This window comes from Protopterus annectens, chromosome 7.part0 (genome assembly GCF_019279795.1).
Source record: "Protopterus annectens isolate FY-2018-M chromosome 7.part0, PAN1.0, whole genome shotgun sequence".
Lineage (NCBI taxonomy): Eukaryota > Metazoa > Chordata > Ceratodontiformes > Protopteridae > Protopterus > Protopterus annectens.
The window spans coordinates 31,714,351-31,740,923 of NC_056739.1; the positions used below are offsets into that span (position 1 = coordinate 31,714,351).

Below are 26,573 nucleotides of genomic sequence, written 5' to 3' on the forward strand. Positions count from 1 at the left end.
CGATGCGGAAAGATCCACAAACCCTTCCCACCATTAGATCATATGCGTGGTTTCCATTGTCACTGCTGCTGTTGCCAATACTCTTTTGTCATGAAATTGTACCACATATGCATTGCCATTGTTGTCAGTCACATATAACCCTACTGACCTGCACTGATGGATGTTTCCAACTGTGTAACCTGTGAAAGCATACATGTACATACCTGGGCAGCACTGCAATGTATGCATTACTTCCACCGACCTATGGCACACAGACTTGTAAAAGCCAATCATATGGATTTATACTTACCTTGTGGTGCAGGATGTCACACTTGCAGCCTTGATGTACCATGTAACATCTGGTTTGCATAGGTCTTCTGTTGAATAACCCACTTCCTCTCATGGGTATCATTGTATATTACGGCCCCCAAAGCACTGATGCCCTGCACTACTTTCTGCCACACCTGGACCTAGAATGCCTTTTTGGCCTTACTTTTTCCAGGATGAGCATGACATATATGCATAGGGCTTGCAGTAATACCTCCATCTCCTAAGTGTGAACGTTTCCAGCTGTTGCAGTTTTCTTGGAACCAGGTTGAGGTGTACACCTATAGCTTATGCATCTGTCAGAGACTTTGTGCATGGCTGTCCATGGAAAACTCACCTTGTGTCATGCGAACAGCAGCAATGGGCAGGTTGCCACTTCTCAGCATCATGCAGTATTGTGCTGTTAGCCAATAGCAATTTGCAATTATGTGTCTATCACCACCCTCTCTACATGGCTATGCTTTGACCTATATATAGCATTTACCATTTCCACTGTAGCATATCTTGTACTTTGTGCACATTGGATAGAGTGTGCCTCACTAATGGGATCTCCCACACCCTTGTGCCACGTTACCTCACCCACTGTAGTTTCCCATCTTCACTATTGTTACCAAGCACCATGGGAGCCAAGTGTAGTAGAGAAGTAAATTAACAGCATTTGGTTTGCTTTCACTTTGCTTACATTGCAGTACAAAACACAGTGTCCACTCAACTCCTATTCCTTAATTACTTAGCCTAACATGGATCTTTTTATCATGCTACAACAGCTCTCATACTACAGTGCTTATGCTAATGAGGTACCTTAGTGTGATCATCTCTGAAGTGCTGCTTTAACAGCATACCAGGCAACAGCACCACACTGTCCTGCCCAACAATGGATTACCAGAACATGTGGCCACTATGCTCATGAGTGAATAAAGTAATGGCCATAGCACTGTCATTCTGTGCTAGTGATATATACACCAATGCACTGTTTCTACTTGATAATAGCCTGGAGTACACCCATCATCTTCTTTCGGCTGTTCCCGTTAGGGGTCGCCACAGCGGATCATCTGTTTCCATTTCTTCCTATCCTCTGCATCATGCTCTTTCACACCAACCGCCTGCATGCCCTCTCTCACCACATCCAAAAACCTCATCTTAGGCCTTCCTCTTTTCCTCTTACCTGGCAGCTCCATCCTTATCATCCTTTTCCCAATATACCCAGCATCCCTCCTCAGCACATGTCCAAACCAATGCAATCTCGCCTCTCTTGCTTTGTGTCCAAACTGTCCAACCTGAGCTGACCCTCTTAATATACTGATTCCTAATCCTGTCCATCCTAGTCACACCCAGTGCAAATCTTAACATCTTTAACTCTGACACATCCAGCTCTGACTCCTGCCTTTTTGACAATGCTACAGTCTCCAACCCATATAACATAGCTGGTCTCATTACCCTCTTGTAAACCTTCCCTTTCACTCTTATTGGTACCTGTCCGTCACAAATCACTCCTGACACTCTTCTCCACCCATTCCACCCTGCCTGTACTCTCTTCTTCACCTCTCTTCCACACTCACCATTACTCTGAACTGTTGAGCCCAAGTACTTAAACTCATCCACCTTTACCAACTCTACTCCCTGCATCTTCACCATTCCTCTACCCTCCCTCTCATTTACACACATATATTCTGTTTTAGCCCTGCTGACCTTCATTCCTCTCCTCTCTAAAGCATATCTCCACCTCTCCAGGGTCTCCTCAACCTGGTCCCTACTCTCACTACATATCACAATGCCTAGAGTACACCCACGGACCTATATTGAAGAGTAACTTGCACCAGTGGATGGGAAATCAGAAATGAAATTTCACCCCTGGTCTGTCACCCATGTCTCTAATGGAAAGAGGAAACATATAAATGTTTGACCACCCACGCCCTAGCTTAGCCATACCAGTACAAATAACCCTCAAGGACACCAAATTTGTTGGGTACATTTGGAATGCATGGTTAGGCTTAAAAAGGCCCCTGTGATTATTAGCCTGCTACACCTATGAACCTATGATGTACATCACAGAATGTCCATAACATGTGCATCTACCATTCTGATCCTTTACAGCTACAGTGGAGATAGGACCTCTTCAAGTGCAGGTGCTGTGGTCAAAGCACCTGCCCAATGCAGTCAGGAAACTAACAGGACTACAAGTCTGACTGTTGATACCAGCTTACCAGGGCTGTAAGTGATGCCTCTAATGTCCACCAATATCACAAAAGCAACCTGTGGAGGCACCATCCTGATATGCTCTGCCAGTGAGATGCACTGCAACAGTGTGTTCCAATGGGTTAAGAACTGTATAAAAAAGTGTCATTTTTTTTGTTTCTGCTGTTGTAGTTAATTATTAGTGCCTTTTAATTTCCATGTCTTCTTTTCACAGGACCACACTGTAGAGAGACAACACACTGTTTGCGTAACTGTTAGGGTCTTCTCCTCCAAAGCACAAAATACAGAGTTCAATGCATATTCTAGTGTCTCTGTGGGATTCATCCAAACAGAGGATTCACTGCATCAATAAGTTACTGGCCAGCCAATGTCCAGTTGCCCAGCCTGGGCAACTTTGGAAAGCTCTGTTGAGTAAAAGCTGGACATAAGGCCAATCAATCTGTCAAACGTGGACCAAGGATTGACGGGATATAGCTTGGAAGTGGATGACATGCTAAGGAGGAGACTGGACTTCATATATACACAAAAGACAAGGTGAAAGGGCAGTGTAGATTCCCTGTACAACTCAGGGGAAGGACAGGGAAGAAATGGTGTGGGGAGGGTCTTCTGACCACATGGAAGGACGCCATCAGAATTACCATTGGACTTGGGCTGATCAGACTCCAGTGTACATACAGTGCAGGATTCATAAACCAGAGTCTGTGTTGCACAGCAGGGTTGCAATGGTGAGGAAAAAACTGCTTTCAGGCAGCAGCTGCAGGATATACTAGATAAAGCAGGACAACTTGGGTTGGAATTGACAACAGGGGATCTGAAAGCTCATATCTGGCTGATAAAATGGGATGTTTTTCTTTATGTCCTAGGTGGGTCCCAGATGCTCTAGGCCATTTCGTTCATCCAGCCAGACAATGATCTAACAGGATGGCTGGCTTTGTGGGGTGCCTAGATGCAGGTTCAGTTGCAGTGCCAAAGACATAGGCTCAAGTGCTGGAAGATGTGCCCAGGAGAGGCTGGGACAAGTAGCCAACAGGGAGTTTCCTACCCGAAGGAAGGCAGAGATGTAATTCATCTACAGCACTGCCTTCAGGTACAAGATGGAAGGCAAGCTTCCAAGGAAAAGGGACAAGTCCCAGCCTAGCCATCATTACACGGCCAATGCAAATTCACATATGGAAGTCTACATGTGGGGAAGATAGCACTGTGTACACTGCAATTTGTGGCCCTTACCAATTATGGTACTCCCTTAGAAAGGGGAGACATCCAAATGGATGAAGATGGAGCACTATAGCATCTAGGATGGGATAAACCAATGATAGGCAGGCAGTGCTACATTATCAGGCTGGGGGGGGTGGTGCAATTCCTAACAGCAAGATAGTGTCAAAGAATCTTTAGAAACTACATCATGAAATTTGGGCCAACAGCATAGTTCATACTATACAAACATATATACATATCTACATCTAGCTATATATATATATATATATATATATATATATATATATATATATATATATATATAAATATATGATATAAAATCTATATATATATATATATATGATCTATGTATGTCTCTCAGAAATTCTAATCTCCACGTTGCTCATCTTTGGTACTATAATACACCTGTGCTTCTCTCACTGATGCAATGCATATTTTAACCAAAGGTATACATTTAGTGAATGGCTAGATGGAGAAAAAGATGATAAAGTGTTTAGGGAGGGTAAAAGGAAGACTGAGAGAACAAAGTCAGGCAATTTTATAAGGTGGCCTTGTTGCTAAAAACAGAAAAAAGGATATCAAAAGGAGGACCTGAAAAAGGTGCTATTACCTATAACATTTTAAGATGGCATGGATGCACATCATTATCGACCCCTCCACACATTTTTACATAGGGTTGGGGTTTCACATCAGCATTATTCAATGCAAGCAAATCATCATGCAAGAAGTCTGAGTAAATCTTTGCAACAGCAGCTTACAGTTTCAGCAGTTGGAGCTTCTGCCCTATGAAGAAAATCTAACTTAGGGAACAGCAAATCTCAAGTGTAAACCACATGCATACTGGCAACATTCTGTGAACCGTGATGCTGCAATTTAAATCAGTGAGAGGGAGAGAGAGAAAAAAAACTTAAAACAGTTCTTTAATGACTTGAAAGCAGATTTTTCATTAAGTCAAAGTCAACAGTTGTGCTGTAGAATTTCTTTCAATGAATCTTTACAAAATAAATATGCAATGTTTTTATATCTGCATTTTAACTGCTTACATCGTTGCACTGTTGGCCTGTGACTGTGGCGAATTTGCCTTTGTTGGTGGATACACTGGAGGATATATGTGCTGTTTTCCAATATTCACAAACACAATACATTATCTAATGGAATGCATACAGCTGCTGTAATAAAAATGATGCTAAATGTATAGCTAGTCATACAATAATATATATGCCCAAAAAACTTTGTTTTAAAATTATTTATTTGTTCCTCAAAAGCAGTCAACAGCACTGCTCTACACACATCCCAAGAAGGATATGCCCAAGTGAAGAACACCATTGTTTACTGTAAATTGAAAAAAAGCTTTCTGGTACAACACAAAGTTTACATAAAATAAAATGTTGCAGTTCAGTTATACGCAAGCATAAAACTTTGTTCGTTTACAGGACACTTGTCAGAGATTGTACAATGGTTTACAGAAGAGATGCATCTAACTTCATTTTGTTATACTTTGCTTGCATTCCTTGCAAGAACCATATAACCAAAAGTATTTTAGAATATTTGCAGAGCACGCAAGTGGTGGATTTCCACTATCTCACATTCCAAAAACCGTTAACTTTGTACTGATAAAGAGCCAGTCAAGTTATGTTTTAATACTCAGAAATCTAACGCGATTCACTCAGGATAAAAACACTTGATAGAGAGGTAAATTAGCAGCTTCAAAAAAATCAAACTGAATTAATCACTTGGAGTGACTACAGTATGCCAAATCTAGAATACTGCATATAAAGAACAGCCCCCCCCCCCCCCACTCGAATGATGAAGGATCACTAGAAAGATAGCTTACTAACAATGCAACACTAAACAGGTTTAAAATATCACAAAACAGGTTTTTGTTACATATGAGCTGAGCATCTAACTGATATAACCCATTCTGTCAAAGGCAGTGGCGAGTTAGAAAAAAAATCACCAAGGTAATAACAGCACCCATTTGAGGTTAACTGCCTCAACAGTTGTTTTGTGTTACTTTAGATGAAAATGCTATCCAGGCTGACCTCCTGCCTCAGTGACACTTGCAGCAATTTGCAGCCATCCCAGAAAATCAAAGGGTTACTAGTGAGATCAGTTCATGGATTAGGACTTCAGCTTCACGCACCAAAATCTGCAGTAAAATTATTCTGCTGCTTAAATGATTCCCACAATATTGTGCAAGCTCTTCAGTGTGTATGGATCATTTCTTGCCTTCTTTTAATAAACCAAGTTTCTTAAGTGCCTCTGTTCTGTGTTCATTTGTAGAGTTTCGGGGTGCGATCTGTACACTGTGTGGTGACTCTCTGGGTGAGCTCTGTCTAGTGCCAGGTGCTTTTGTTAATCTATTGGTAGAGATATGTGGTGGGAAAGGGTTATGGCTTACACTGTCCACTACTTCTGTCCGAGTGGTGGGCATCTCTTGTTTTTTAATACTTGTTCTTTTCAAGTGATTTAGAGAGTCTAGTGGCTCAGGATCTAAGTCGGCTCCATGTTTGGATAATTTCCTAGTAGATATTTGTGAAGGCAATGACCTCCTCAAGTCAGTCATCTCACGTCCTGTTGATTCTTCCGGAGGAACGGAAAGGTTTGTGAAATCACTTTTTGTTCCAAGTGAGACAGTACGTTGACGGTTACTTCTCAAAAAACTAGGAGACAGATTTTCCACAAACGAGTTTCTTGATCTACTTTTCTCCAGTCCGGTTTCTAAATGTTTATTATTTGCAATGTAGCTGCTCAGACTTGGGCCAGAACGTTCTAAAGAGAATGATTTGAAAGGGTGTCCACCTGTTGCCAAACTGCTGTCCACTACATCAGTTACTGACCTATGCACCAAGTTAAATTGACTGGCACTTTTGGTTCTATCCACAGAAATTTCACTTTTTTTAGTAATAGCAGGGTCAGGAGTAAGTGGCTTGGCCAAATTAGCACTTTCTGATTTATCCTCTTTTGGAGTGCATGAGTTAACAGAAGTCCCAATTGATGCATTCTTTATTAGCCCAAGTTTTTTAAGAGCTTCCTGTCTTGCCTGCTGTTGATCAGAAATGGTAGTTTTCTTCAACAAGGGCCGGTCTGTGAAGGAACCACTACTACGGAAAGGACCAATGTCTGCATGCAGCACAACAGCAGGAGCAGACAGCCTTACTCCTTCAAGTGCCTCTAAAGTAGATGGTGGAGGAGGCTGGTATCCCTGCTTAAGTATAATGTTATTTGGTAGTTTCTTTGGCTTGGGGGCAGTTGGGGGCCCTGGCTTCATTTTCTGATCAGCCGTTTCACCAACTGGTGGAATAGAAGAATGGATAATATGACTACTTTTCTCTACATGCAATGAATTTTCAGAAGAGTTTAATGAAACCATATCTGCCTTCCCCACAGGCTTGTCAGTTTGGCCAGGTGGCTCTAAAGGAACACGTTTTTGAGCTGCTTGCTGTTTTAACAATTCCAGATTTCCAGGTGTTAGACCTGAAACATTGTCTGTTTTCAATATTTTTCCTGCATGTACTGGAAACAGAACCATATCTACATTCAATGAACCTGTTTTACTAACAGAACTATCTGCAACCTTATGGAGATTGTGCTGATCTTTGAAAGGCTCAGGAGGCGGAACAAACTTGTCATGTGTAGAGGACTTTTCAGGTAACTGCACTGGTACCTGCAATTTTGCATTCTCTCCTTTACTAGTCGCTTTATGTGGCTCGCTATAAGCTCTAGATACATTTGTAGTTGGGACAGCTATCTGCTGTGGTACCATTATTTTTGCAGCTTCTACATTTTTCTGCCCAATTTTAGGTGAAAGATTTGTCTGTCCAAGTTGAGTAGCCGGTGCCTTCTGTGGGGATGATGTCCGTTCAAGTTTAGGTGGCAGAGTTTTCTGTTCATATTTAGATGAAGTCTGTTCAAGCGGAGGCGACAGAACTTTCTGTTCAAACTTGGGTGATAAAGCTGTTTGTTCAAGTTTATGTGACAGAACTTTCTGCTCAAATGTAGGTGACAGAGTTTTGCTTTCAGATTTAGGTAGTGTAATTGATCTTCTATTGGCCGGCACATGTGCAGGATGAACAAAAGCTCCGGATATATGGTTTACAGGATTACACACATCAGATGCAGGCTTCTCATGATTTTGTACAGAATCTGAAACAAAACATGTACAGACGCATTCAGTATCTAATTAGCAAAGGCACAAGAAAAATTCACAATTCTAAAAACTAGTCGGGCATTTTTATCTAAAGGTGTGCATTAGAAACAGGAACTCAAAAGCAGAAAAAAATTCATGACATATTTAGTCAGCCCTTTCTCATGTCAAACAAGTGTGCTTACCAAAACACTTTTTTCAACCACTCCAAAGAGCCACCCTTCTGTGCCTTTTTAAATGTACTTGTGCTATCACTGTCATCTCAGAAAGCTTGCTTTTTGTACAGGCCATGGAAGCATGACACTTCCCAGTCTTTCCTAAAAGTACAAATCCTACATCATCAGGTAGTATTCTGTACTTCTGATCCTTCATTTAAGAAAGATAATACCTAATCCCAGACTCCTAAGGTATTAAAACCTTGCTTTATACCTTTTCCTCTCCTTTCTAAAACATATACATAAAACTTAATTGTTATAAGACTTTGGCATGGACTTGTAGCAGTATGTGTTCTTCTCCTGTTAACTGCCTCAGTACTATGTTCTTTCACTGGTCGAGCCTAATGAAATGCATAAACTATACTGCACCAGAAACAACTTTGTGTTTACTATACTCACCCACTAGTAAGAGTGATAAATCCCTTGACTGCAACCCAGGTGATTAAGTTTGATTAGTGTCTCTGGTGAGAGTGCCTATCCTGTAGGTGGGGGGGGGGGGCTGCTTGCATTTCGCAAATGGAGCTCAGACAGTTGACTCACAGTTGGGAAGGAGCATGTCCTCATGAGTTTCTCCTTATGGCCCACCCAGGCAGATGATGTTGGCATACAGGGGAGGAATATAGGGCTACAGGATAAACACTGGGTCCGTACCCATCTTATCTCATTCCACATGCCCCAATATATCTCGTACCCATGTGATCCTGTGCATGGACACAGTAGATTCATGCTGAGGTGTTCTTCTAGTGGGGGTCACATAGGGGGTGGGACTTTATAGAGTCTAAAGTCAGTTGCAGCAGGATAAGAAAGAAAGAAAAAAAAAGAAGAAATCCCCTCTCCCTACTTAGGTTATAAATGAGAGTCATGGTGCAAGAAAGTGCATTTTAGTCAGAAATTATGGGAAAAGTGTAAAACAAACATATTAAGAATTGGAGGCTTATTTGAGTAGCACTGACAAGGTATAGATTAAACTTATTCCCTGCAGATTTAGCAGCATTCTTCAGTGAATTTTTGGAAGTAATTCATGGATTACATATGGGAAGGGACATTAGAAGACTGTCACTGCTGATAAGGGAAACTAAAAATATTGTAAGGAAACTCAATCCAGGAAGAGTGTTGGGTGAAAACAACTCAAAACTTAGCATTGTGATAATTCACTTTGAAATGTTACATGAAATACTAAGAAGGAATATGATTAAGGTGAAGAAATAATAAAATGATGGATATTTTATCCAAAGGTATACCTTTAGTGAATGGCCGGTTGAGGAAAAAAGATGAAAAAGTGTTTAGGAAGTGAAACTAGATTGTCCAAGGAGTTCTGTATTATTCAGGCTTGTACTAGCTGGTATTATGCATAGAATTAAAATGTATATTAGACTGGAGATGGGAGAAAGCGCCTGGTTTATTTTTACCAGTTAAGTTTTGTTAGACAAATGATCGAACACTAATAAAAACGAATAAAATGTGTGCCATGTTTAATGGATCTGATTACAGCAGATTGGACAGCTGGTCTTGTAAATTAATAATAATAAAAAAAAAATAAGACTGCAGGGAAGCATATATAGCTGGTAGGTATATTTTAAGGCTGTTGGGATAAAACCAAGACTATGGTCCAATTAACCAGAGTTTGATTAGCAACTTCATGATAGAGCAAAATCCCTGAAAGGGAAGGCAACTCTGATCAGTACTAGCAAGAAACTACAATCCCTCATAAAATCATCTAAGGCTAGCTTCGAAAGAAAAATTGCACAAGACGCTAAAGATAATCACAAGGCTTTCTTTAGTTATGTCAGACACCTGGGTGGAAACTCCCAGATATGCTCCGAGTTAGTGCAAAATGACAAAAAATACACTGAACCCACAGACATTGCCAACATCCTGGCAGACAGGTTCAGTGCAAACTCCCCCCCCCCCCCCCCCAAATGAGAAAATGACTATCCCAACAGAGTGTAGTCTCCCTGACATCACAGATGCACAGGTGAGAGCTGCCCTCTCCAAAGCAAAAAACACAGCCTCAATGGGACTGGGCGGTGTCCCGGACTGCGTTTTGCATGAGCTCCAAGAAGAACTGAACCCTCACTTAAAATCACTGTTCAGTCTCAGCCTTACAACAGGATATGGACCCAAAGAATGGCGTACAGCAACAGTGGTCCCACTCCATAAAGGTGGTGCCACAACGGACCCCAGAAACTATCGCCCTATAAGCCTAACTAGCCTGGTCTGCAAAGCTATGGAGCATATCATCATGGAACTCATAAACAAAGACATTGGGAACCTCCAAACACTGGATCCTACCCAATTCGGCTTTGTTAAGGGCAGATCTTGCCTCTTGAACCTGGTCAATTTCTTTGAAACAGTCACAAAGGCCATAGACAAAGGGAAGGTAGTCCACACAGCCTACCTTGACCTTGCAAAAGCCTTCGACACAATACCCCACTTGGGCATCATAAATAAGCTCACCAGCTTAAATATCAACCCCTATGTCACAAGATGGGTTGCAAACTGGCTTAGGGATAGAACCCACATGGTCAGAATTGCAGGTGCCATGTCAGACTCTAAACCAGTTACAAGTGGCGTCCCACAAGGCTCAGTCCTGGGACCTCTCTTGTTCGGTATATATTTCTCTGAGGTACAAGCTAACACAGGAGGACTGTGGCTGACAAAGTTTGCAGATGACTGCAAACTGGGGGGCCATAATTGACTTGCCGGCAGACACAAGCATCCTCCAAAAAGGTCTCACAGAGATGGATAACTGGTGCCAGAGCCATGGCCTAAAGCTAAATGCCAAAAAGTGCATAGTCATCCCCTTTGGGAAAAACAAAGTGCCCACAAATTAACACATAGGTGGTAATCCATTAAGTATGGAAGAAGTAATTAGGGATTTGGGGACCCAAGTAGATTACAATCTCTCCTTTGACAATCACATTGCCAAAGTGGTTAGAAAGACATTCTATATAGCCCACCTTATCACGAAGGGGTTCACATCTAGATCAAGAGAGGTCATTGTGCCCCTCTACTCGGGCCCATAATTGAATACAATGCCCCATTTGGGATGTACCTTACCCGACACCTGTTACAACTAGAAAGACCCCAAAAGTACCTCACCAAGAGGGTCAAGAGACTCAAACAGATGCCCTACGCAGTTAGGCTAAAGACACTCCAGCTCTACTCTACCGCCTACTCAGAGGCGATCTGTGCCTGACGTATAAAGCCATGTCCAACCCAGAATTAATGGACATGCTCCACCTCAAGAAATCCAAATCCATCAGAACTACACGCTCCAGTGACTTGAACCTCAGCACAGAAATAAATAGAACATGCTGGAGGGACAGATTCATATCCCAGAGGCTCCCCTCACTCTGGAACAAAATCCAAATCCATGTCAGACAGAGCCCCTCAATGACCCTCTTCAAGAAGAATCTTGACGTTTGGATGGGAGATCGTAAATTTACCCCTGGGATCTCTTCTGTGTCACTGCTAGACAGAGGCATGGTAAACTAACCTTAAATGGGCTATCTTCTGTGACCTACTATACAGAGGCAGTCAACTAAACTAAGAAGGGTGGCAAAAGCCAAACACACTCTGGCTAGGCTTGTAACTGCCCTAGGGCAGATAGCCTAGTATCAACCTATGAACCTATGAACTTAGGCAGCTGTTGGAGGAAGACATATATTGGGTGTGCCTAACCTGGTGAGATGGACAGTGCTGGGAGTGCCTAACCTGGGGAGATGGACAGTGCTGGGAGTGCCTAACCTGGTGTGATGGACAGTGCTGGTAGTGCCTAACCTGGATAGATGGACAGTGCTGGGAGTGCCTAACCTAGATAGGTTAATAGTGGTGGGAGTGCCTAACCTGGTGAGATGGATAGTGCTGGGAGTGCCTAACCTGGTGTGATGGACAGTGCTGGGAGTGCCTAACCTGGTGTGATGGACAGTGCTGGGAGTGCCTAACCTGGTGTGATGGACAGTGCTGGGAGTGCCTAACCTGGTGTGATGGACAGTGCTGGGAGTGACAGTGCTGGGAGTGCCTAACTTGGTGTGATGGACAGTGCTGGGAGTGCCTAACTTGGTGTGATGGACAGTGCTGGAAGTGTCTAACCTGGATAGATGGACAGTGCTGGGAGTGCCTAACCTAGATAGGCTGACAGTGGTGGGAGTGTCTAACCTGGTGAGATGGATAGTGCTGGGAGTGCCTAACCTGGATAGACAGACAGAGCTGGGAGTGCATAATCTGGATAGATGGACAGTGTTGGGAGTGCCTAACCTGGTGTGATGGACAGTGCTGGGAGTGCCTAACCTGGTGTGATGGACAGTGCTGGGAGTGCCTAACCTGGATAGACGGATAGTGCTGGCAGTGCCTAACCTGGTGAGATGGATAGTGCTGGGAATGCCCAACCCAGATAAATGGATAGTGTTGGATATCATTTTGTGAACCCTGGTGTAGGCCAGGATTCAGAATCATAGACTCAGGGTTAAAGGCAGAGGGAACAGAGTAGGCACATCCTTCCTATGAGCAGTAACAGGACATATTTTATCAAGGTCTTCTCATAGCCTGACCATCTACATCAATGAGTGATGTCATCCCAAGAAGGGAGACTTGGGAGTTTGGCAAGCAAAGAAATATCCTTCAGTGGCTGCATGACAGCTTCTTTATAGAGTGACTCTCATCTGCCTACCCAGTGAAATATAGGCCTTAGCATCTGCATGAGGAGCTGAGGCCTCCCCAGTATAGGGCTTCTTCCACCAGGGAGACCCTCCCAGCACTGAAACACTGGGGATCTGCCAATGTAGGACTTACAAGATGGGGCTTGGTCAGTCATTGGGGAGAATAAAAGAATTTGTGGGGGTAACCTTTAGGTATATAACACTGAAAAGATGGCTAGTATAAAATAGTGGAAAAAGTGAAGACAGTAGTTATATAAATGTTTTATTGCATGTTTTTATTTAGAAATAATCTTCCTTCACACTAAGTTACTTGGGGGATGCTGGCTCACATGCCAGACGAGTCAGGAGACAGGGAGCACATGATTTTACTTTATTAGATTCTAGTCATACTCCCATTAAACAAATTATTTTGTACAGTTGTCACCTCACAGTAAGATACTGTCTGGTTCGATTCTCAGCTAGAGCGTCTTCTGCGTGGAGACATGAGTGAATGGGTGTACCTTCGTTGAAGGTTGTGCATCAGGGCTGGCAGCTCGGCACGTAAAAATCAACTGCCAATCATTAGCGGACTGGAGTTCCACTGTGGTGACCCCTAACCGGGAAAAGCCGAAAGACACAACAACATCAAACATTGGAGGATGTGGGTCTGATTAACTAGACTTCATTTTTATTTTTGATTTTTTGGAAGGAGCTGTTTATACTGTACAAGAAGAGGAATGCCTCAAGCTAGATTTTACAGCAGAAATACACGAGGAAGTGTGGAAAACTGTCATATGTGGGAAGGATAAAACAATTCATAAAACATTGTTATGTACGAACTAAAAGAGAAAACTAGCTTGAGGAATATGAGCACTGCAGATAATTATAATAGGAAGGAATTGCAATAATAAAAATACTAATGTCAGCAACAGCCGCGGTTTGTTAAACAGGTCGGCTCACAGGACATGCAGTCCCTTTTCTGTTGTGACCTGTGAGCAAGGTCTTGGTAAGTGACTTGAACTGCACATTAAAATCATGCTAGATTTTTATATAAAAAAGAAGTTGAATTTTGCGAAACACAGTTTTGTTTGGTTTAAGGGACAGAATAAAAAGTATTGAAGTATGAAAAATAAGTTTTATTTGTACTTCTTGGAAAATCTTTGTGTTTTAAAAGGAAACATTTTAAGAAAGTACAAGCATATTATCCAAAGTCAGAACAAAAATAAGAGGTAGAGGAAATTGAGCCAGATTCTTTTCACGTTTTGTGTGCTTGCTAGTCACTCAGAAAGATTACACTACATGTATATGTAGTCTACATTTTGTGGTAACTTTTATGCAACTACTTATGCTTGCTACATTTTTTTGGTCTTCAGTCAAGGTGAACCCCTTTTTTGGTCCTCAACTTAAAGCTGCAGGGTAGGGGAACTAGTTCAGGGAGCTGCAGAAGGAGCCTGGTAAGCTAGCTACCGATAGCTCTGTGTGCACCAAGTTTAAATTATTTCTAGCACATTTTCTCCACCCACACCGTGTAAATTTTTTCTAGAAACAGGATGCCGAGGTTAGAACACACATACAAGAAAGCAAAAAAAAGCACACACAAGGTGAGCCTATTAAAGCAGCATACTCTTATGTTGTTGTTGTTTGTCTTTTGGCTTTTCCCGGTTAGGGGTCGCCACAGCGGAATTCCGGTCCACTAATGATTGACAGTAGATTTTCACAAACGCCGAGGTGCCAGTTCGACGTCTAACATTCAACGAAGGCACGCCCATTTAGGTATGTCTTTCGAACGCCCACCCAACTGCGGAGAGGACATGCAGACTCCACACAGAAGGCACCCCCCCACACTCCAGCAAAGAATCGAATGGGAGAACCTCTTGCTGTGAGAAAACAATGCTATCAAATCTTTAAATTGTAACTTCTTAGGAGAAACAGTAGCAATATACCAACAAAAAGAAAAATGAAAACTTTGCCACACTACTAATCCTGAGTATAGAAAAAAGTAACTCAAGTAATAGTTAAAGATAAGCACAAAACAATTCAATAGCATGTAATGAATGCAGTTATACTTCAAAAGCATGAGTTTTTGTTATACCTCCACGAGGCACAGTTTTTGCAGGAGGAGACTGCTGTGCTGAGACAGACGATTTCACAACTGAATCTTCAACACGGTCATTTTCATCCGTAGAAACTCCACTGTCTGCTTCAGTATCAAGTGATTCAATAGTTTCTTCCAAAAAAATCAAGCATTCTTTTTCTTCAGCTGACAAATAGTCATAACTGTCATCGCTCTGAAAGTTTAAGTAAAATATATTACAGATGTTAAAAGCTTTGGTAACAATATTATGATCGGCCATAACTACTTATGCAATAAAATGCAGAAATAAACTTAGTACTCTCAAGTCAGAGTATACCTGATTGTCATTCAGAAATCACACAAGTGCAAAAACTGACCGAAATTCCATGTCTCTGTACTCAATGTGCAGATAACATATAGACTATTTTCACACACATTTACACAAATAACACCTAACTATTACATCACAGACATACAGATGGACAATCTAATATTAACACTTTTTGAAGTGAACACTTACTTGCATGAGACTTCAGTATTGCACAGATACTTGGGTAAGACATTGCATTGATTCTTGCACAGCAAGAGATATTTGAGGATTGCACTATGGTTAATTTATGAATTTGCAACATGTATTGCACTGAAAAGAAGATATATTTTACTGCATTGCTACTCCCCTAGATGGCTTATAAGTTAGTCATGGTGAATACTGCACAAAGTCTTACATGAGACTGGTAGCCAGGTTAATACACAATTTGAGACTGTTTCTACTGACCCAGGTTGACATCATGGAGTGTAGTGTTTACTAGAGCTCAGCAGCCTGATGACATTAGGGAAGAAGCCGTTTCTGAATCTCATAGTTCTGCAATGTGTGTTTCAGAAGCACTTTCCGGATGACAGATGCAGGAAAAGGTTGTAAACAGGGTGAATGCAGTCTTTAATTATTCCTCTGGCCCTGATGAGACATCTGGATAAATACATGTCACGGACAGGTGGTAAGGTGGTCTTAATGATCCTCTTGGCCATCTTCACCACTCTCTGGAGGGATATGCGCTCAGAGGTAGAGCAGCTTCTATACCATACTACGAGGTTGTTCATCAGGATGCTTTCTATTGCACCTCTGTAGAAGGTAAGGAGAACCGTCGATGAGAATTCACTCTCATCAGCCTTCTTAAAAAGTGCAATCTCTGGTGCACTTTCTTGACTATGGCATTTGTATTGGTGTTCCAAGACAAGTCCTCATTGATGTGACTCCCAGAAACTTCATGCTTCTCACTCTTTCAACTGTTTCCCCATTGATGGTGAGGGGAGAATGTTCCTTGCAATTTTTCCTGTAGTCCACAATTATCTCTTTTGTCTTGTTCCCATCAAGTTATTTCCACACCAGGCAATCAGTTGTTCCACCTCATGTCTATATGCTGTTTCATCGTCATTACTGATGAGACCTACCACTGTTGTGTCATCAACAAACTTGATGTGATTTGTATTGTACCTGGCTATACAATCATCATGTGCCAACAGGATGAACAGCAAGGGACTTGTTGCACACCCTAGTGGAACTCCAGTGTTAAGAGTAATGCTATCTGAGGAGTTATTTCCTGCTCACACTTGAGATCTGTCTGTGAAAAAGTCAAGAACCCAGTTACAAAGTGGAATGTTGATGCATAGTTGGAGTAGCTTCAATACCAGATGAAGAGGAATGACCGTGTTAAAAGCAGAGCTGAAGTCAATTAATAGTACCCTCATGTAGGTTTTTTTATTCTCAAGGTGTTCTAGTGATAGATGGAGTGCTAGAGAGATGGCAACTGCTGTTGAGCAGTTTGCTCAGTAAGCAAACTGCAGAGGACCAAGATCAACAGCAGTCCAAATGTTTTGACATCCTTGACCAGCCTTTCAAACACTATCACTGTGGAGGTGAGGGCTACAGGGCAGTAGTCATTTAGGCAAGATGGTGGAGACTTCTTTGACAATGGAATGACTGATGTATCCTTGAAGCATTTTGGAATGGTCTGCTGACTCAGAGCTTTTGAAGATATCCATGAGGCCATTTGTTAGCTAGACCATGCAGTCCCTGAGCACACGCCCTAGGATGTCGTCAGGCCCAACTTCTTTCCTTGGGTTAATTCTGTGCAGTCCTCATACATACATACACATACATATGTGTGCATGTAAATAGAGGTGGCAAGTTTAAAGAATCACAATGAAAGTAGAGGCAGAGAAAATTATGTAATGGGATTAAGGGTAAGAAAAGATCAACTTATGAGCAGAGAGAAATGTAACAAACACAAAATAAAGGATGACAGTTATTCCTTTATTAATAGTCACAACTAACATTGCACATTATATACGTCATGTGACATCATAGAAATAGTCCTTAAGATATTACTGCTCTTCTGGTATTCTTTATACATTTCTAATATCCTATTTATTTGTCACATTTTGATCAAGAGTCTGAAGAGTGAGTCTCATTCTGGTAGAATGTCTATATTGGCATTTTTAGCACTTTCTCTTTCCGTATACTGCAATATTTATCAAGAAGTTTCAGAAATTAGCAATATCTGCTAAGTGTACATCTTTCACTAGTAATGGTAACTGTGACATTTTATTTCAGTACTCTTAAAAAAGTCTTTACCTTGACCAATATGCATCACCAGTCCAGTCGGTTATATTTGTTAATACTAGTCTGGCCCTCTATCAAACTACACTGCGTTTTTCCAAAGACTGTTTCTCTCCTGGATAGCATCATCAGGTTTTGTTTCTGCCTGAACTCCAAGAGGAATGCCATTATTAAACATGTAAACCTACCTGTAGGTGACACTCGTGTATACTGCACTCTCTCTCGACATCATAAAAGCATGACATTTCCATGGTAGCCATTTAATGGATACCATGCCTACAGATCGCTGTAGGACAGAAATTAATCCCCTCCAATATTCTGTTAACTTGGGGCCATGTAGAAGTCAACTTACTAGGATGCATCCTTTAGTCTATACAAAACTGATCAAATAAGAAATTAGTGAATGTGTCATATTTAAGCCCATAGGAATTGAGATATAGCTAACATTCTGCCCAGTACTGGAAGAACAGTCTTTGCAGCTGTTGATGTCACAGATCATACCAGAGATCTACAACATTAATCAAATAAGACACATACTCAGTTCCATTTACCAAACAATAATGCTCAATAATGACCAGGCCCCTTGCTGTAGGTAGATCAATACCATGAGAAAACGTATCTTGTAATCCACTAACAAAAACCTCAAATTCCTCACAATCAATGCCCAAAGCTTAAAAAATAAACTATCCCTCTTCCATGCCTGGCTCAACCATAACTCTCCTTATATAGCTGCTATCAATGAAACCTGGCTAAAACCTCACATTAACGACTCTGAGTTCCTACCCCCAGGATTCCATTCTCTCCAATCTGACCGACCTAATAGAAGAGGTGGTGGCATTGCTCTAATATACTCCAACCTCTTGTCCATTACTCCCTACCCTAACCCCATCCCTTCTTTCAATAATGCTGAACTAGTAATTGGTTTACTAAAAATGAACAACCATAAAAGTATCTGCATCATTTGTCTCTATATCCCTCCAGGCAACAATACCAATACATTAGAAGACATCCTCTCCTGGACTTCCTCCACTATTAAGCTAGAAACCTATATTTTGGGTGATGTAAATATTGATTGGGGAAAAATCTCTAACCTAAATCCCACAATAACTATCAATCTATTTAACTTCTCCCAACTTATTAACTCCATTACAAGACCTAACAAAGCTAATCCCCCTGGCTCCATACTTGACTGGATTCTAGTATCTCATCCAAACAAGGTTATAAAATCTGGTATCACTCCAGACCCTTTAGGAAACCACCTCCCTGCCTACTGAATTCGAGCTACTCCCATCTCCCCACACTCTCAGCTCTACACTCACACTCGAAACCTCTCTAACTTCAACCCTACTTCTTTCTCCAACTCCCTTAAACTTACCAACTGGAACCCTTTAAAAATATTACCATTAGACAAAGCCGTCCACTATTTCAATTCAACATTCTTAACAGTCCTTAGCTCCCTAGCTCCAACAAGAACAAAAAGAGTTAAAACAAATACCTCCCCTTGGCTCACCAAAGACACAAAAAAGTTAATGCTCCAAAGGGATAAAACCTGGAAGTCCTACTTTAAACACAAGCAACCCGAATTATTCCTCAAGCATAAGCAGTTAAGACACCTGACCAAGAAACAAATCATTAAAGATAAAAAGTCTTACTACATCAAACTTCAAGAAAACCATGCTAGAAACCCATGCTAGAAACCCCAAACAATTCTGGAATTCCATCATTTCCCTCCTCAGACCTGGTACTAAAAACAACCCCTGTCCAGATACCAGCAAATCTGACCTTGAAATAGCCTCACTGTTTAATTCCTTCTTCACCTCTTCCATTGCTGAGCTAGCCAAGACATTTACTAACAATCACCTTCCTCCCCTCCCTGCTCAATCTTCCATAACCTGCTCTCCCCTCACTTTCAAACTCAGACCAGTATCTACCGACCAAATAAAGAAACTTATATAAACTAAAGCCCTGCTCCAATGCCCCTGATAACATCCCATCCTCCTTCCTAAAAATAGCTTCTGACTCTATTGCTCTACCTATCAGCATCCTAATTAATAGGTCATTACTTGAATCCTATGTACCTAAACTATGGCGCATCACTTACATTCTACCTCTCCACAAAGGCGGCAAAAATTGTACAGTCTCAAATTTCCGCCCTATAGCCATTCTCTCCCCCATCTCCAAAATCCTGGAAAAATGTATCCACCTGCAACTCCTTCCATTCCTTACTAAGCACCAAATTCTCTCTCCTACCCAGCACGGTTTCTGTCCAGGACACAGTACTAACACAGTCCTTCTCTCCTTCTTGCACTCTGTCAATTCAGCTCGTGACTCCGGTAATATAGTATCCACTGTCCTACTGGATTTATCCAAAGCTTTTGACACCATCTCTCACACCCACCTTCTAAATCACCTATGTCAACCTCTGCCCAAAGACTCTTTCCTGGCTCTCCAGCTACCTTTCAAACAGATCCCAAGCTGTGAGATGGGGCCAAGCCACCTCTACTTTTCTTCCTACCCCTACCGGAGTACCTCAAGGTTCCATACTCGGCCCATTACTATTCAATATCTTTATTAATGACTTCCACAAAGCCATCCCCAACATCAAAATTGTGCAATATGCTGATGATTCCACATTGATCTGCTCTGCCCCTAACCTAACATACCTCCAAGTCCTAACTCAAAGCGCCTTCTCAACCACTGAAAACTGGATGCTACAGAATCATCTCTCCCTGAATGCTAACAAAACTAAGATCCCCCTTTTCTCCCCCTCTAAATCCTCCTCCCTTGATAAAAACTCATTTCAAATTACCAGCCTTAGTAACTCCTCTATCGAGATTGTACCCTCCACCAAACGTCTTGGTGTAACAATCGATGATCAACTAAAATTTAATAACCATATCCAGCTAAACATCAAAAAACACACATAAAACTAGGTTTACTGTATAGAAACAACCACTTTCTCTCTCCTCATTCCAGACTAACTCTTGCCTCTACCTACCTCCTTCCCTCCCTGTTGTATGGAGCCCCCCTGCTCACTAATCTTTCATCCACACTTACCACCAAATTGGAACTATGCTACAACAAAATCTCTAGATTTGCCACAAACGCCAAATCCTCTTCTCATCACTGCTCCTCCCTTCACTCTTTAAACTGGCTTGAACTTCCCAATCAACTTAACTTTCTCCAAATCACCACAGCCTTCAAACTATTGTTACACCCTTCTAAGTGCCCTGCTCTTTCTAATATTCTACAACCTTATACCCCCCTTAGACCACTTAGATCTTCTCAACAAAACCTGATCACAGTTCAAAAACCCCAGCGCCCTGCAGGTCAGCTTCTCTTATCCTTTACCCTAGCTAAAAAATGGAATGCCCTGCCCTCGTCACTAAGGACATGTACCAACCTTAACAACTTCAAGACCCAACTTCATTCCTACCTCTATCTAAACAGAATTTGCAACTGCACTCTTCAGCCTGCAACTCTTAAACTATCTTCTCCCTTTACTCCAGACTGACCTCCTCCTATTCATCTTCCTATTCCTTTCTAAAATTATTTTCCTCCTTAACCATAACTGAAATTGTTTAGTGTTTATTCTTTTGTAACTATTCTGTTATCTGTAATACATACGGTCTATGACTTTGCATGTTAACTGAAATTGTTTTGTAATCAAACTATTTAAACTGTTGTATTTCCTTGTTGGAGCTTTTCTCCCCGGGCCTCCACTGAAAACGGGCCCCTAAGCCCAGTGGACCTCCCCGGTAATCAAACTAAAATAAAATAAAATAAATAAAAAATAAATTGTTTGTACTTGCCTGCCATAATATACAATCACTTGGCAGGCTCGATGCATTTCTGAAAACTAGATCTTTTCTCATACTAATGCTTTTACTTTTCCCTACCCTAATGAGATTTGTGAACTATTTAACATGATTACCTCTATCATGTAGCTGGGAATTTTAAGTACAACACCTTTCAATATAGAATTATACCACTGCCAGAACTATGCCACTTCTGCAGCTTTTACATTTGCCTTAAAAATAGGTAAATCTATTTATGTGATTTCCAAGACAACTACCTGAAATGCAAAACAGTCTAATTATTTACTATACTATCTCTGTTTCACCTTCAAGTTTGTGTAATGCTAGCACTCCAGGAATTGACCTTTGGGTCAGCATTTTGATATACTACTACTGACCAAATTCTTGCTTTCCTTTAGATAATGTGGAGGATTGAAAATAATGTACCTTGCTTATAATTCTTAGTCGCTGCATCCCTTATTTATATCCTATACATTAGAGCTACAGTTTCTTTTAATTCTATCCATTCAGCATTTTTGTTATGCTTAACAGGGTCTTCATAAATACTTCTCCAAAAAGTGCCCAGTTCTTTTTTTTTGGTGGCGTTTCTGCTCCTTTTACTTTTGTTTTGCAAATCTTTTTAACATCATTTTGATTTACGGTTTTCTCTGTTTTGATGCTTCTATTCTGGCATTTTACATGTTGTCTTCCTTTCTTGGTTACTCTACATTGCTGTAACACTATCCATTTAGCTGCACACTAATATTTTTATTTATGTATTTCATAATAGTAACGGTAATATGATATATTCTATTTATTTCCATTTAATAATAGTAATGGCAATATAATATATTCTATTTATTTCCATTACATGAGATGGATTTCTCTTAATAGTCCTGATTTCTGTGTTCATCTGGTTTACCACACCTCACATTTTGAGTCATACACTTTCGGTAATCAGTTTCTTTTGTCTGTCTTAATATAGCTATCTAGCTCAATTGAATCAGGCAGGTCCTGCCTTAAATCATTTTCTACTGGACTGAGAGTCTTCTTTGCTCTGTTTTATGTCAGTAATATGCAGAAAGTTCCAGAATAATCTTCCTGTAACATATCCTCTTCAGATGCACACTGCTTCATCTGCTGTTCCTTCACATGGGAACCCTTTGGCGAATTTAACACCACCATTTACTGCTCCTTCTCTTGCTGTGCATCTTCAACTGGACTTTAATACTGGTCTCCTCCAGAAGGATCCAATACACCATCATGTTGCAAATCTTCTTCAGGTGCCTCCTATTCCACCTGTTGCTCCTTAATCTGAGGATGCACTATTTAATCATGCTGCAACATTGTCTGTGTTGGATTATCTGCAGATAATCCATAGCTTTTAATTCTCTTTTAAACATTTCCATTTTGTTTTCTTATTTTTTTATATTGTGAACATTTTCCATATCTGGGTGCTTTTGCCTGTATTTCTCTTTAAATATCCTTAAAACTGCTTTTATTTGTATTTATTAGTTGGGAATTTCCTTTGCATAAATATTGCACCATACCAGATCTGTTTATCTTTCCTGTATTTTTATATTGTGAACATTTTCCATATCTGGGTGCTTTTGCCTGTATTTCTCTTTAAATATCCTTAAAACTGCTTTTATTTGTATTTATTAGTTGGGAATTTCCTTTGCATAAATATTGCACCATACCAGATCTGTTTATCTTTCCTGTATTCACTTTTTTTAAAACCTTTCAAAAGTCTCTGGGTTTTGTTCTTTATATTTTTTGCATTTCCTCTGTTGCTTCTTTTTCCAGGGGACCCAAAGTTCCTTCATCTATGCATTATTTTTCATACACATGATGCATTAATGAGTACACATTTTTATTTGAAGCTTCTGACAGTTTTTCTTGAGCAAGTATTTTTCTTTTAACTAATTTCTCTTAATCTTTCTAAATATTTTCCATCTGGAATCCTGGGATTTTTGTGTAATAAAGACAATACACATTTTCTTTCTTATCCTCAATAGTCCACTTAGTCATCTTTATTGCATTTTTTGGCCTATATTTCTGGACTACTACATCCTTCTACATCATGGAGACCTATACAGGTTGTCTGATTCACTACTACTCATTGAAAACCCCAAACATCCCCAGATGAAGTGGTCTCTAAATATCCATACAGAATAAAGCCCCCCTTAAATATCTATACAAGACAAATCCACATAAAACACCGCACTGGTATTGTCTGAGAACCCAAATCAAAGTGCTAGAATTCCAGCTCTGACCACCAAAGTCATTACTTTAACAAATCTTTAGTTGTCACTAAATATCTTTTTCTGCTCATAGATGTATACTAGACTAATGACCAGCAAGGCCTTTATAAGCCTAGCTATGCAATCCTACTCACTCTGTCCCTATGTATCATGCATGTTTATTAGGAGGGTGTATGTTAGTTACAAATTTCTATAGGTTACGCCAGGGGGGTATGTTAGTTTGGGGATAGTTACCATCTTTGTCAGTCTTTTCAGAGACATGGGGCCAGACCAAAGTGAATTTCCTATTTCCAATCCACAGGTCAAAGTTACGCTTAAATAGAGTTAAAGATGGACTCTGCTTCACATGTATGGAGAGCCTGTTCCAGAGCATGAGAATATTCTAACACACCTGTCTCTCCAAAATATCCTATTTATGTCACAAGCAAAATTTAAATCCTTGGATCTAGTGGTTTTGATGTTGTTCATTTTGCAGATGTGCTAAAGATCCATCAGAGCTTGATCCAAGGATGCCTTGTATGCGAGGCTTAAATTGGCTCTCAGTAACCAGTAGGAGACAGAGCATAGAGACAGACCTTTAAGGGAATCCATATAGGACTGTGTTTATACCATGGCTTCTCCTGATAAGGAACCTTTGCAGCCTTTCCAACTGTTGCATATATCTGGGCAGGTACATGGCAAAAGGGGCATTATACTCAATGATGGGTCTGATAAGGACCAAACAAAGTGGCACTAGGACTTCCTTAGACCTGGATGCAATGCCCTTACCTTATAATTTGGGAGACAGAAAAATTCTAACTACACTGTCCATATATTGGTCAAATGCCAGATTTCTATCTACATATGTTCCCAGATCCCTAACTACTGGGTCAACTCTTATTTGTGTCTCATCGATAAAGTAATTAGTTTGGGTGGTATTTTTCCCCAAAAGGTACTATAATGCAGTTCTTGGCATTGAGTTTTTGTATGTGACTTTAGCACCAGCCATTTATCTGTGTTAGACCCTCTTGTAAGATGTTTGCATTATGGGGGAAATCAGAGTGTTCCCAGCATACAGCCCTGAGGTACCCTGCTGGTGACTGGTCTCTTAGTTGAAGTGGTCTCACCAGTCCTATTTTCCTGGGTCTTGTCTGTGTCGCTGGATTGCCAGCTGGCAGTTACTTAGCGGTTTATGCCAAGTTCAGTGAGCTTGTCAACTATAACAGAGTAGGGTATTGAATCAAACACCTTAGACAGATGCATCATCTTCCAGTCATCCACTGCCTTTGTGACCTTTTTGGTTTTGATGAAGTCTCATGCTAATCAGAATCAAATCAATGCTCACAATTTATACACGTCATGTGAACACAGTTAAAAGAAAAACAATAACCAATTAAAAACTGATTGTTTTCAAAAGAAACTTTCATTACCTACAAAAACTGTGTACAGATTCTACTACAGACTTGGAATATCAATAACATACATAAACCCATTCCTTAAGACAGTAAATTTACAAATTTGCAGACCCAGTTATTAAAATGCTGCTGATAGAAAGACTCATTTAGTCCAGGAGCTGTTGTGCTGTTGGTTCACATTCGTCACAACAGCTCCCTATACTCAAGAACCGTTTTCCAATTGCCAATTCAGTAAGACACTGCAGTAAGGTTTTATTCATTTCAATTAAGTATATTTTTTCACAAGTCTTATTCATAAGAGCCATAACTCTAACACTAGTTATCTGCTTATAACATCAGGTTACCCATGATGCCCCAGGACAAGGGCTGATTTATATACTCAAGTTCTTGTACCATTTGACTGAATAGTACAGAATTCATTACAATGTTCCATAAACATATGAAAATCTAGAATATGAGCCAACAACAGAGTTGGGTGTGTGACAATGGTGGTCAATTATGTGGAGGCAACAAGAAGAAGAAATAAGAGGTAATACAGAAATAATTTTCCACTACAGTCCAAATTTGTTGCAGTGTGTGCACGCACTCATTTCCATACCTGAATATGAAGAATGATATTTTAGCTCACAATTCACCACAAAATTATGTGGTGAAAAAGGCGAGCCATAAAATTTCAAAAGTACAAACAATCCTTTTTTAAGACAAGCACCCCCCCCCCCCCGGAAATTCTATTTACCAATTTCATGGTCACCAAGGTGAAGAAAAGGGGAGAAAAAAACAAAAAGTACAGTGCCAGCTAGCGCAATAAACTGTGGTGAAATTCACAGCAACATTAAATTCACAGCCTTCATCCACTCAACAAATGGAGCAGTGTAAACATAAAAAGGGTTTTAGAGGGGGAGGAGGAATTTGCTTTTCAAGCTGCAAAACATTTCTTTCCCACACTTTCCACCAAATACATTATTATATTTATTATGGAGTATAAGGTAAGGGATATGTTCTATCAATACATCAAAAAGTTTCAATGTTACAAAGCTACCATCCACAAAATAAACTATATTACAATACTAGTATTCTGCAAAAATTTTTCTACATGCTTTCAATGTATTCATATTAAAACTGGTTCGGGAACTAAAGCAGCACAAATGTTAATCTGCTACAAAAGTAATTACCGCAGACGCACATAATAAGTTTCAGGCATACCTCTCAACCTCTTAGCACAAGAATCAGGGGCAAACCCAGAAAATAATGCTGGGGAGACAATTGCCCAAAAAATGGGAGCAAATTTCAAAAGCTGCAAAAACAGGTTAACATGCATTTTAAGGATATGAAGTCAAATGTCTACTGTTATTTAGTAACTGCAATACTTTAGATGTTTTTGCAGAAATCCACAAATGTTTTGAGAAACAAACCAAAAATATGGGACAAAAATCTGAACATTTTGTGAATTTCTGCAAAGTTGAGAGGTATGATTTTAGGATGGAATTGTAATGTTGACAGTTTCAAAGTAGCATTACATATCTTCACAAGCCGAAATGATAGGATACCTTTTAGGCAACAATTTAGCTCAGCTACATGCTGCAGATGGTTAACTTCTGGCAGCATTGCCGTAGCACTGCTAAAAGAACGAGAGATGAACGACTTTTGCAAGTGTTTGACTGCTTATGTTGTTTTAGGATTCTATATGTCACTGCTTCGCAGCCAGTTT

General features: G+C 40.5%; 1 protein-coding gene across 2 annotated transcripts in view; it reads right to left on the reverse strand.

Moving 5' to 3' along the window:
• Positions 1–4,948: 4,948 nt before the first annotated feature.
• The window catches only part of CCHR7.PART0H1orf116 (chromosome chr7.part0 C1orf116 homolog), a 182,568-nt gene continuing 160,943 nt past the window's right edge, over positions 4,949–26,573 (reverse strand). For both annotated transcript variants that reach the window (XM_044076455.1, XM_044076456.1), the window contains exons 3-4: positions 14,812–15,007; positions 4,949–7,863 (exon numbers count right to left, since the gene is read on the reverse strand). In XM_044076455.1, coding sequence (XP_043932390.1) covers positions 5,936–7,863; positions 14,812–15,007 — 2,124 coding nt within the window. In that variant the 3' untranslated portion in view covers positions 4,949–5,935. The remainder of the gene's footprint in view (positions 7,864–14,811; positions 15,008–26,573) is intronic.